The 11,638-nt window shown below is 39.9% G+C and overlaps 1 protein-coding gene across 1 annotated transcript in view; it reads left to right on the top strand.

The window, feature by feature from the left end:
- The window catches only part of LMTK2 (lemur tyrosine kinase 2), a 32,703-nt gene that overhangs the window by 19,951 nt on the left and 1,114 nt on the right, over positions 1-11,638 (top strand). The window contains exons 8-13 of the mRNA XM_009071102.1: positions 3,019-3,103; positions 3,669-3,790; positions 5,305-5,454; positions 5,710-8,620; positions 10,133-10,268; positions 10,653-10,901. Coding sequence (XP_009069350.1) covers positions 3,019-3,103; positions 3,669-3,790; positions 5,305-5,454; positions 5,710-8,620; positions 10,133-10,268; positions 10,653-10,901 — 3,653 coding nt within the window. The remainder of the gene's footprint in view (positions 1-3,018; positions 3,104-3,668; positions 3,791-5,304; positions 5,455-5,709; positions 8,621-10,132; positions 10,269-10,652; positions 10,902-11,638) is intronic.

Below are 11,638 nucleotides of genomic sequence, written 5' to 3'. Positions count from 1 at the left end.
AGATTGTGTTCTCACAAATTTGTGTCTCACTGTGACATACCCCAAGTCATGCAGGTGTGATACTAATGAAGGTGCTAGTTGTGCTGCAGTGGTGTGGTGTTCCAGTTCCACCTGAAAGCTGATCACCTGCTCTTTAGGTTTGCAGCCCCTGCAACACAACCTGCTGCCAAACCAGTCCAGAGATGTAGTTGTTTGATAATTCCTGGCCAAGTTAAATGTCTTTAGTTTATTGTGGGGAGAGGGATGTTAGAATGTTGTTAGAATTAATCTTACCTGCTCTGTATTTTTAATAGATTATAGCAATTTGATACTTCTGTTTGGTAATGTTACCTTTGTTACTAAAAAGGGAAAAAAAAAAGCTGTGTTCTAATGCAGCAAGGGAGAAGCTGAGTTTAGATGGAAAATCTCACTGAAGTGAGTATTCTCCCACTGAAATACTGTTCATGTAACCGTTTAGTCTTCAGTGATGGAGCTAGTCAGATTTAGAAATAATCATAATGAGAGAACAGTTTTGTTTTTATCAGGAGGAAACAATGCTGAATTTCTTTATTTTTAATTAAAGGTGATGCAGTTGGTACAGAAAGAATGGCAGGAGTTGCAAAAGGCTGGGAAAATGTAGCCATGAAACTAGTTGCTCAGAAAAATGCAAAAATTAATTTTTTGGCTTTAAATGAAAAGGTGTTAAGGAGCTGGAAAATACTAACCTTATACTTAGGATGACTAGAATATGAAAGAACTTGTTCCCCAAACATGGCTTAGCTGGTGAAACACTGGGAATCACAAGATACTTCTTCTTTGCTGTAGAACCAGCACTTGCATCATCCCTTCCAGCAAGTTGGGAGCTTGTGCTGGAGCTTGTCAATGTTCATGTTGCTACTTAGGGAAACAGACCTTGTGTTCAGGGAGAAATGAACTATCAAACCGAGTCTTGAAAGGAGCAGGTGTCAAACAGCAGCACAGCCCAGAGAAGCCCCTAAAGCCTGGGCTCAGCTGGTGGCCAGTGAGCAGAGCCATTCTTTTAAACCCATTGAACAGATTCAGATGACTTGAAGTTAACAGCAATCACATTTGTCTAACTGAGGCATCAGTTCCTTGCATCACAGCAGCAGGGCTCTGTAGGTATTAAATCTAACAGTACATGTTCAGTGAAGTACAGATAAACTTGCTAAATAGTTACTCTCTGGATCTGCAAGGTTCTCACTGTAAATGTTTACTTCTAGCAACACTATCCTGATGCTGTCAGAGTAAGTGGTAAAGCTCCAGCATCAGTGATTTTGTTGTTAGTGGTAAATTCATGCAGCCAAAAATGTTCCTCTCCCAGGATATTTATTTCAGTAGCATAAAACACGTTGGCAAGCTTTGGGGCATGCTTGAAGTTACACATGTGTTTGACTGGTGTATTTCAATGACTCTGGAAAGGAAAATGTCTTCTTTCTTTAAAGCAGGCAAACTGTGTGGCTTTCAGACCATTTGTACTTCAGAGACTTAAAGCCACACAGGAGCAAAGGCAGAGTTCTTCCAGGGCACTTAATTGTCTGCTCCCCTTCTGTGAAACTGAGAAGTGAAATATGTGAGCAATTAGTCTGCTGAGCTCTTTGCTGTCACAGCCACAGTTCCAGCTTCATTAAACTTGCATACATTTGGGGTTGCATGTTGTGTTTCCTAAAACAGCTTCTTGGTATCATTACAGCAGCACTGCTGCCTCTTGAGTACTTGTGGTCTGGTGTGTGGTGGAAACTGGAAGGAACTTCTGTGTATGTTCAAGGGCTTTTTGATTTGTTTATTGGAGGACTTCTGTGAAGTACATGACTTCTTCTGTTGGTCTTTTTCAGAGACTGTCTCTAGTTCTGGTTCATGTGTAATGTATGGGTTTGTTACTTAGAGCAACTAAACTGTAGATGTAAATTACTGCTTAGTAGTATATTGTTAGTTGTCGAGTATTTAAACCTGGTCTGAATTGTTGATAGATTCTGTTTATGACCAGTAAAATGAAGACATGCAGTGGTAGGTGTTAGGTAAAGAGGGAGTGCATCACTGCAGCATGTGAACAGCCTAAGTAATCCCCATGAGAGGATTATTAGTAGAATGAAATAACTGCACATAAATTCGGTGTGTAGCTTGAATGCTTAAGAGTGTGTGTCACTGCTCTGGAGAAATGACAACGTTTTGCACTTTTTTTAATACAGGGCAGCGTAACAGTCCAGCTTTCTTTGGGTAAAATCTTTAAATGCCATTGCATTGTCAGTGTCTTTAGTTTTCCTTGGATTCTAGAACACAGGTTCTGCTCTAACCTGCTTCTCTTTTGAAACAGTGGGAGGGCCCAGGGGAAATCATATCCTTTTGGCCACAAAACAGATCTTGTCCAAAAAGTCTCTGTAAGGAGAAACCTTATCAGTGGTTTTGTTTTTTCTCTGGAAGTGATGAGTGTTTGTATAGAACTGCAGTGGCTGCAGTATTCCAGTGAGATCTGGGACCAATTGTTGGCTTGTTTAGGTTATAAAACTTAATAAAAATGCAAGCAAGAAGAAAATTATCTTAATGTTTGGTTTGGCTCAAAATTGTAATTTCAAAATCAATCTCCCCAGTTCCTGTGCATGGGTTTGCATGGCGTATGAGTTGGTGTTTTGGAGAGTATGGACTGGTTTAATTTCCTGCAGAGAGGATCAGGAAGGGAGCTCCAGGAGCTCCAGGAACACACCTTTCTTGCACTCAGCTGCCTCAGCCCTTCATAGGGTTTAGGTGTATGGGATCAGCCCACAGCTCATGCACACAGGATTGTTGGAGTGTGTCTAGAGTTTTGTGTTACTGATCTGCTCCTGCTCCTTGCAGTTGTAACCTGTATCTGTGCACAAGGCCTTGATTTTTTTAATTATTAAAAAAATACTTTTGTTGGCTTTTCATGTGATGCTCTCAGCTGTGACCTTACTGCTTTAAGTGTCACTTCGGCTAACCCATTTGTCTTGACTTGAGTCAAAGGCTCCTTGGTTTGCCTCACACTGTATTTGTTTGCATTTCCAGTGACTTGGCCTTAAGGAATTGCTTCCTGACATCCGATTTAAATGTCAAAGTAGGAGATTATGGTATAGGATTCAGTAGGTATAAGGTAAGTTAATCTAGTCATGTACTACTTCTTTGAAGCATTTGGGGCCTAAGGTTACAACCAGCATTCCTTGAAGTTATACAAGTTACACAGTGATACTAGATTGTCCTTTCTTTGAATAATGAACTTTCAAAGTATCACTGGCAAATAACTGTAGCAAGTTCATGTAGCAGAACAGATGATCCTTATGGAGGTGAGTAGAGTTCATGCCTCTAGAAGGAAACTTCTGGTACATATACCTTTTTTAGGTCCTATTTATAGTAGTCCTAAAATATGCACTAATTAATTTTAATATATTTTAAAGAAAAATTCGATCGAATTTCTTAATGCAAATGTTCAGAATGTTTAAATATATATCCAGAAAGTGAAAAATTCAAGGCATTAATTAAAATGTTTTGTGGGTAGCAAACCTGTAGCAAGAAATTGGCATTCAGGATTCTGCTCTATGCCATTGTTCTCTGCTACTTGGGGAAAATTGGATTAAAGAAAGGACTATCAATGTCTGGAAGTTGATCCAGTGTTTGTTCATGGTTTTTCTGTTGCTTTGTTTTTGTAATCAATTATTTAGGAAGATTATATTGAGACGGATGAGAAGAAACTTGTTCCTCTCCGCTGGACTGCACCTGAGTTAGTGACAAGTTTTCAAGACAGACTGTTATCGGCAGAGCAAAATAAATACAGTAACATATGGTATGTAGTAGCTTTGAAATCACTGCAGTGAGAGATTTGTGAACATATTTTCAAATGTTACTTGAAGGAGTAAATAATATTTAAACTGACCTGATGCACTGCTGTTTTATTTCATCAGATGTACAGTGGGTTAATTTCTGCATGCCTGAAACTGCATTTTGCTTTGGAAAGATGCTTAGAAATATGTTGAGACAACAGTTGGAGTAAGCAAAAATATTTAGCAGAAGATGTGTGTTTATACTAATGAAAATCATTACTGTATATTGGCCAAATGCCTTCAAATGTTTATCAAGGAAGGAAATGGTAAATGATTTTTCCAGTAATAAGTAGCTGTGGATGACAAAGTTGATCCCACGAGAGCCTGATTCAGTTCCACTGGTAGAACAGTGGCATCTTCATTAAAATGCTGCATTCTTGCTGCAGCATTTGAGGGCAGCAATTAAGTGTTTGTGTCTGCTGCCAGAGAGCTGCCAGACAATGGCTGGTGGAACTCTTGAAGATGAATGTTTTTGAAATTGCCAAGTTCCAGTTCAGTTCTCAAGCCCCAAGAAATTTGGATGATGGAAATTGGAGCTTAGGCTTACATTTCTGCAAACATCGCAGTTAATTCCTGCTTTTATATTCTGAGGATATTAAATAGTAAACTAGGCTTTATTTGCTGATTTCAAGGTTGGGTTGCAGAAAGCAAGTGGGCTAGATGGAAATTATGTAAATACTGATCTGCTTCCATGCTCCAAGCAGGAGCTGCTCATCTGGGCTGCAAGCAGACAGACAGGGTCTGAAGGTTTCCAGCTTCAATTTTAGTGCCTCTTACACAGAGCTGCTTTGAATAGGTTCAGACTAGATGATTGCAGACACCCCTTCCACTCTGAATTGTTCTGCTGTAATACTGAGTCAGGTCTTTTGCATTTTGAGCACAGGAAGATTAGCATTAATGGAATCACTGCAAATGCGATTAGTGGTGTATACAGTACATGTGCAGCACTGAGCAGAGAGGCAACTATTGACCACTGCAGCTTGAAAATAGGAATTTGATGAAGGCAGAAACAAAGATGAGTCTGCCAGCAGTTTGACCCATAGCTGCAGTTTTCAATGAAAGCTTTTCCTTCTGTTGGACTAACCATAAGGTTTTTTTATCTTGCTTCTATACAGCACACAGAACAACTTACTTCAACAGAGAGTAAAAAAATGATACTTTTTATTTAAGAATTGTTGAAAAATATAACATTTTTATGATGTGTAGGGTTTTTTTTCCATGCCTGAATCATTTGAGGCCTCTTACATTTTGTTGCTTTCACTGTCATTGCCTTCAAGCAACTTTATTCTTCAGGCTTCCAACATTCTGTCAGATAAAATGAAGATGAGTTAACAGGCTCTGAAGTTATTCTAGAGACAATGGGGAGTGGTGTTTTATTTCTTCTTGCCTGTTATGCTTTGCATATATCTCTGCATCCTTAGAAAAGCAACTTTGAAATAGTTGTTAGAATGCACAGTCACTTGCTGCTCCTTTCCAGGGCCCTGGGTGTAACCCTGTGGGAGCTGTTTGAGAATGCTGCTCGGCCTTACTCGGACTTCTCCGACAGGGAAGTCCTAACCCATGTCATCAAGGAGAAGCAGGTTAAACCCTTCAAGCCACGCCTGGAGCAGCCATACTCTGATAGATGGTAACCTTTAAATGTTTTTATTTGCTCTTAAAGCTGTTGAAGTTTCTGAAATTACTCGGTTCTCTTAAATGTATTGGAATTGCTGCATGGAATCATGCTCCTGGCAAACAAACCCTGAATGAAGGGAGTAAAAGAGTTGCTATAGATGGGAATTCCTGCCAGTGATATTGTTACTCTGCAGCTTGTTAGATATCTGAATTTCACAAATTGCTTTTTGGTGTGAAACCTGCTGAAACATGTTTCTGGTTTGTGTAGGTATGAAGTCCTGCAGTTCTGTTGGCTGCCTCCAGAGAAGAGACCAACAGCAGAAGAAGTGCACAGACTGTTAACTTACCTCCGCATGCAAAGCCAAAGGGACTCGGAGATTGATTTTGAACAGCAGTGGAATGCTCTTAAACCAAACACCTCAAACAGAGAAGCAAGTAACTCTGCATTTCCAATCTTGGATCACTTCACGGGAGATAGACTTGGCCATGAGCTGGAGGAGGTTCTGACTGTAACTGAAACCAGCCAAGGTCTCAGCTTTGAATATATCTGGGAGGCAGCTAAACACGATCACTTTGATGAATGTGGTCATGTGAATCCTGACGAAGCAATGACCTACAAAAGTATTTTCTATCCAGTGGAGATTTTTGAGAGGTCACTCTCAGAGCAAGGATCAGGAGCACAGGATGGAAGTGGTCAAGAGACATCACTTGCTGTCCCTGGGGTGTTACCTGTGTTTGATGCACACAAGCTTTCTGTTGGAAATGACTACTATATCCAGTTAGAGGAAAAAGGAAGTGGCTGCAGCATGAATTTTGATAACCAATCAGTTGTACTGACAACAGAAGTTGATCATCAAGAAGCTGTACAAGAAAAAAGTTCTCATTTCACGGTTCTCAGGGATCTCGATGCTGAAGAATCTAGCACCGATGGGGACTTCTTCCACTACAATACAGATCCTAAAGAGGAGTTTTTGTCTGCTACTGGTAGTCCAGAAAGCCCTTTTCAGAATATATTTAATGACATTGACAGATCAGAAGAACTGACAAACATCAAAGTACTTGGGTTTGCTGACACAAATGATATTCCAAAAGACTTTAAACCAGCTGTTTTGAACTCAAACACAGATGCTAGAAAGGCAGTAGGCTGTTCTGAGAAGGAGTATTCTGCTCATGCTTCTGAAAATGAAACGGGTTCCTTATGTGAAGAAATCTCTAACCAGTCTGACCTGGTAACTATAGAAGAACTTTCTGATAACTTCTTATTTCTTCAAGAGAAAAACTTGTTAACAGGGTTATTGTCTACCAAAACCAGCAGTGATTTGGCGCAAAAATCCGATGATGTTCTAAAAAGTATATTAGAAACCTCAAATAGAAATTCTGTAGAGCCTGAACCTGTGCTGGCTGAAAATGCACAGGTCTTGTCTTTGATACACGAAGGTCTTAGAACAGTGAAAGATGAAAATTTCAACCCAGTGACAGTGAACAAAGATCTGAATTCTCAGTCTCCTGTGGAGTTGGTGTCCTCTAGCCCACCTGCAGCACTTAAGTCAGGTGATAAGCATACAAATCTTCCTATTTTGAAGGATGAGGGAAAGCTTTCAAATGTGGAAGTGAATGAAGTTGAGTCCTGTAACACTGATATTCTCTGTCGAGAAGAGCTGTCCTATAATGCCAAAAATAACAATGTTGGAAACAGTCCATATTATGGCGTTGCTGTTGAGGCAGACGAGTGTGATGCACAGATAAAACAGGGAATGCTTTTCAAGTCTGATGAAATAGCTTTTAATAAAGAACAATGTAGTGATCAGGAAGATAGGAAAAGAAACTTGCAGGAGAATTCTCCCATATTAAAAAAAAAAGAATGTTTATTAGAGGAAAGACAAGAAACATCAAATCATTTTGAGAACTGTAAGGATGTTCCAGAAGAGGTGACCTTAATTTCTGTTGCTGCTTCAGATTGTACAAGTCAGGATAGTCTCTTGGAAGACAGCCCATCTCCCATACAAACTGTAGAACAAGCCTTAGAGACACCTGATTCTTTGGATTCTTTAGATGTAAATGAGGTTTTAGAATCTCTACAGGCTCAAAGTCCTCAGAAACTTTTGCCACCTGATAAACCTGCTGACAGTGGCTATGAAACAGAAAACTTGGAATCTCCAGAATGGACTTCCCATGTCCCAGTTGAGGATGCTTCCAGTGTAGATACAGCTCTGTGTGTTGTCAGTGAGAACAGTGTCAGTGCTTTGCCTCCCAATCCAGTCATCATTGTCTCAGAAGCAGCAGCTTGTTTGGATGCAGTGAACAGCAATTTTGAAATAACCCCACTGGCTTTTCTGGGTGCAAATCAGAACTCATATAGAGACTCTGCCTATTTCTCTGATAATGATTCTGAGCCAGATAAAAAACCAGAAGAGTCTGTAAGTCTCTCAAGAGAGACTGTGTGTGTTGCTTCTCCCAACAGAGGAGAGAATCACACTGAAGAGACTTATGGATTTGAGGAGAGACAGCAGATTTGTGATGTGAGGAGTTACGAGGATGATGGTAATCAAAATGCAGAGCTAGAACTAAACCACAATTTAGAGATCCAAGAGATGGATGTAAGGGTGCAAGGGTGTCCTGAAGAGTGGGCTGAGGCAACTCTGAATTCCCTGGAAATATCGGTGGAAGGTAACCTAAGGGATGAAATACAAGTAGCTGAGACTTCCCATAAAAGTGTATCTTGTGTTGGCACTAATACTTCAGAACTTCTTTCACACAGAGACTTAAAGTCTCTGCACAATGTGCACAGTCCTTTGGATCTGAGTAACAGTGAGAAGTCCTTCTATCACATTGAAGGACAGAAGCTGAAAGAGCCAGATATCGAAGGGAAATACCTTGGCAAACTCAGCGTTTCTGGAATGCTTGACCTAGAAGATGGTGATGATGCAGATGAGGAAGATGAGAACAGTGATTCTGAGGATGACATGAGGACTTTTCACATGCATAGTCTGAGTTCTGACAGTGAAGATGAAACTGTTCATCAGGTCCCTGAGATAATTACTGACAAGGATGATGGGAAACATTTGAGAAGCTTGTTGAAACTTCCCAAACCTCTTAATGAAAGGCAACATGAGCATTGGAAAGATGAGAAAAAGGCTGTAACGTTCTTTGATGATGTGACAGTCTATTTGTTTGATCAGGTATGCTTTTATTTTATTACTAAGTAAAGTTTTTGTTGGTTTGCCTTTTATTTTTAAACAAGATATGGTAGAATAAATAGCTTAATATTTGTGGACACACTGACAAGATTACCTTTCTTGTTTTGGCAGGGTTAGAGCTTGTTTGTGATGTGGGTTGAATATAAAAGGATATAAATGTATAAGAAGCATATTTATAGGTAAAGAAACAGAACTTTATTACTTGGCTAGGTGAAGTGGAAGAGGGTTCTGCTTTGGGCAGGATTGGTTGCTAAATCCTGAATCTCCATTGCTATTGGACCTTTGACTGCATGTGCTGGATGAAACATGGTTTTAGCTATGTCTTTCTGAGGTTTATAACCTGTGTTTACTTTGGGTATGTGAGACAGCATTACCATGGACCAGATTGGATTAATTTCTTCTCCCAGAATGTTGTTGTTACTTTATAGAAGCAGCTTATCTGTTGAACGAGTTTGAAGACTCTTAAGTTCAGGTGCCTTAGTTAAAAAAAAAAAACAGGAAGAAAGAAAAAAGCCAGGAACGAACCAACAAGAAAAAAACAATAAAAAAGAACCTAAACCACAACCTAATTCTGAATCTTGCATTAGTGAACATTCAGGTGAATTTACGTCAAATCATCACCAAAATGAGAACAGCATTGAGGTGGTAATGCTGCTTTTTATTAATCCAGTGTGATTCATGTTCAGTGAAACACTGATCTGCTTATGAAATTCAAGGTTACCTTTGTTTCCCTATCTGCTTTATCAATTTTTAACTTCTGTAACTGGATACAGAGGGGATTGTATTTTAACATTATGGCAACTAAACTAGTCCAGTGAGTTTAAAAGAACAGTCACATTGTCAGGCTCTGGAAATGTTGCTTATGATGACGCACATCAATATTGGAGTTAATTGTGTTTTGGAATAGAAACCAGAGGTGATGTGTTTGTGTTTAGGCACTCTGTAGAATACTAATCCTTTTGTCAAAGGGGAAGGAAAAACCTTTGCTGTATTTAAACTGCTCTTAGTTGTTGAACTCTTTACTTATTATTCCAGTACCTGAGAAAACCTTGGCTGCTTCCAGTGCCGGCTGAACAAAGCCTGTCTCTTTATCCTGAAGCATGATTAAGGGATAAAAAAATGTTGGGAGATGGGATAAGGCTTTATTAAAGAGGGAAAAAAGCCCTACCTATGTCAGGCTGATAGGGAAACTGTTTTTAACTGGAAGATGTTTTAGCTTTGTTCCTAGAAATAGCAAACCTTTTTATATCATAAAGAACATTTAACTAGTCATCTCCTGTGTGCATTTAGGCATAGGTGTGATACACATTTCTTTAGAAACAGAAGTGCATTTCTTAATCCCTGGCTCAGTGTTTTGTTGTGCTGGAGTAAGTTTACAGACCATTAGTTCCAAACTGGGCTCGGTGGCAGGGGTGGGACAGTGTGTGTGTGGATGCTGCACCTCCAGGCACGTGGTGTGTTCAAGAGTTAAATCAGGTGTTTTGTTTGCTGTAGGAAACGCCCACGAAGGAGCTGGGAAGCCAAGCGGCAGACGTGAACGGGGACGGCGCTGGCAGCTCTCCTGTTCCATCCTCCAGTCTTAGTTACTTAAACAGATTTGCAAATTCAGAAAGCTCAACAGATGAAGAAGGTACTTGACTATATTTATGCACAGCAGGAGCAGAGACTGCTTTATGCACAGACTTCTATGAAATGTCATTTCAATCTTCTGTGATTTGTAAATTCACTGTACTATATTGGCTTCGGTTTTACATCCCAAGCACACACTGCAGCTGGGCCCAGATACTGGTGTTACTGGTGGGCAAAGCTCTGATGTGGTACTGGTTGTTTCTGTGTTGATGTGTTCAGGGTCTCCTCAGAAGCAAATCTTTGTGACCCTCAGGCTGGAACCTCTCCAGGGCTCCAGGTTTTGTTTGGGGTTAATGCAGTCTTCCAGGGCCTTACTTGTAAAATTGTCTATGACCTTACATTTCTGTAATGCTTCTTTTTTCTCTCTTTTTCTTCCCCCCCCAAGGTGGGGGCTTTGAGTGGGATGATGACTTCTCTTCTCCAGAGCCATCCTTTATATCCAAGGCAGCTAATAGTCTTATTGGTTCTAAACCACCTCTGCAGTCATCAAAGTACTTCTCTCCACCTCCACCTTCCCGGACTCTTGATCAGAACTGGTCACACTCATCCCCTTATTCCAGATTCTCCATCTCTCCTGCAAATATGGCAAGCTTTTCTCTTACCCATCTTACAGATTCAGATATAGAGCAAGGAGGTAAGTGGTTTAGTTAAAATAATTATTTTGCATATACAAATGAAAAGCATTCTGCAAAGATAGAAGTTATAGATAAAACAAATCTTGTTCTGCTTTCAATACTTAATTTAGAAATCCATTTTTAACACTATGAAATTTAGGTCTGGTCTTGTGTTTCAGTTAAGACATAGCTTTCCATGGAGACTGAGATTATTTGCATCCAAGTTGGTACAGACTTGTGGTTGAATAACCTATGGAACATGTAGAAGACAAGCTCTCAGTTTTTCTGTTAGAATCCTAACGCTGTATTTGTATAAATGACATCTCTGCAGTCTCTAAGCACTGCAGTTACAGCAGTGCAGTTACAGCTGCCACACTGGGGCAGTTAATAATTCTCATTGTGGCACTGTCAGAAGTTAGAGACGTCACAGTTGTGTTTTATTGCACAGGATGAGGATGCAGGAACGTAATGTTTCTGCTTCTCTGTGAGGTTATTTTACAGTTCAGTTTCTTGCTTTTTAGACAGTGCACTCTTGACATTCTCTCAGGAAGTGCAGCATGTTTCCTAGAGCTGTGAGTAGGATAGTTTCTGTAGGGGAGCCAAGCAATCTGTTCAGAGCAATATTGAGTACTAGCAGGATTTATTAACAGGCCTTGTCTGTAACAAGGAGCTGCTTAAAGCTTTGATACTTTTTTAGAGGGTTAAGAGAAGCAAAAATAAGCAGACTTGAATCAGGTTGGCATATATTAATCTTGAT

Source organism: Acanthisitta chloris, unplaced genomic scaffold, assembly GCF_000695815.1.
Source record: "Acanthisitta chloris isolate BGI_N310 unplaced genomic scaffold, ASM69581v1 scaffold33163, whole genome shotgun sequence".
Taxonomy (NCBI): domain Eukaryota; kingdom Metazoa; phylum Chordata; class Aves; order Passeriformes; family Acanthisittidae; genus Acanthisitta; species Acanthisitta chloris.
Note: the sequence above shows the minus strand (reverse complement) of the source record. Positions and strands in the feature narration are given on the sequence as shown.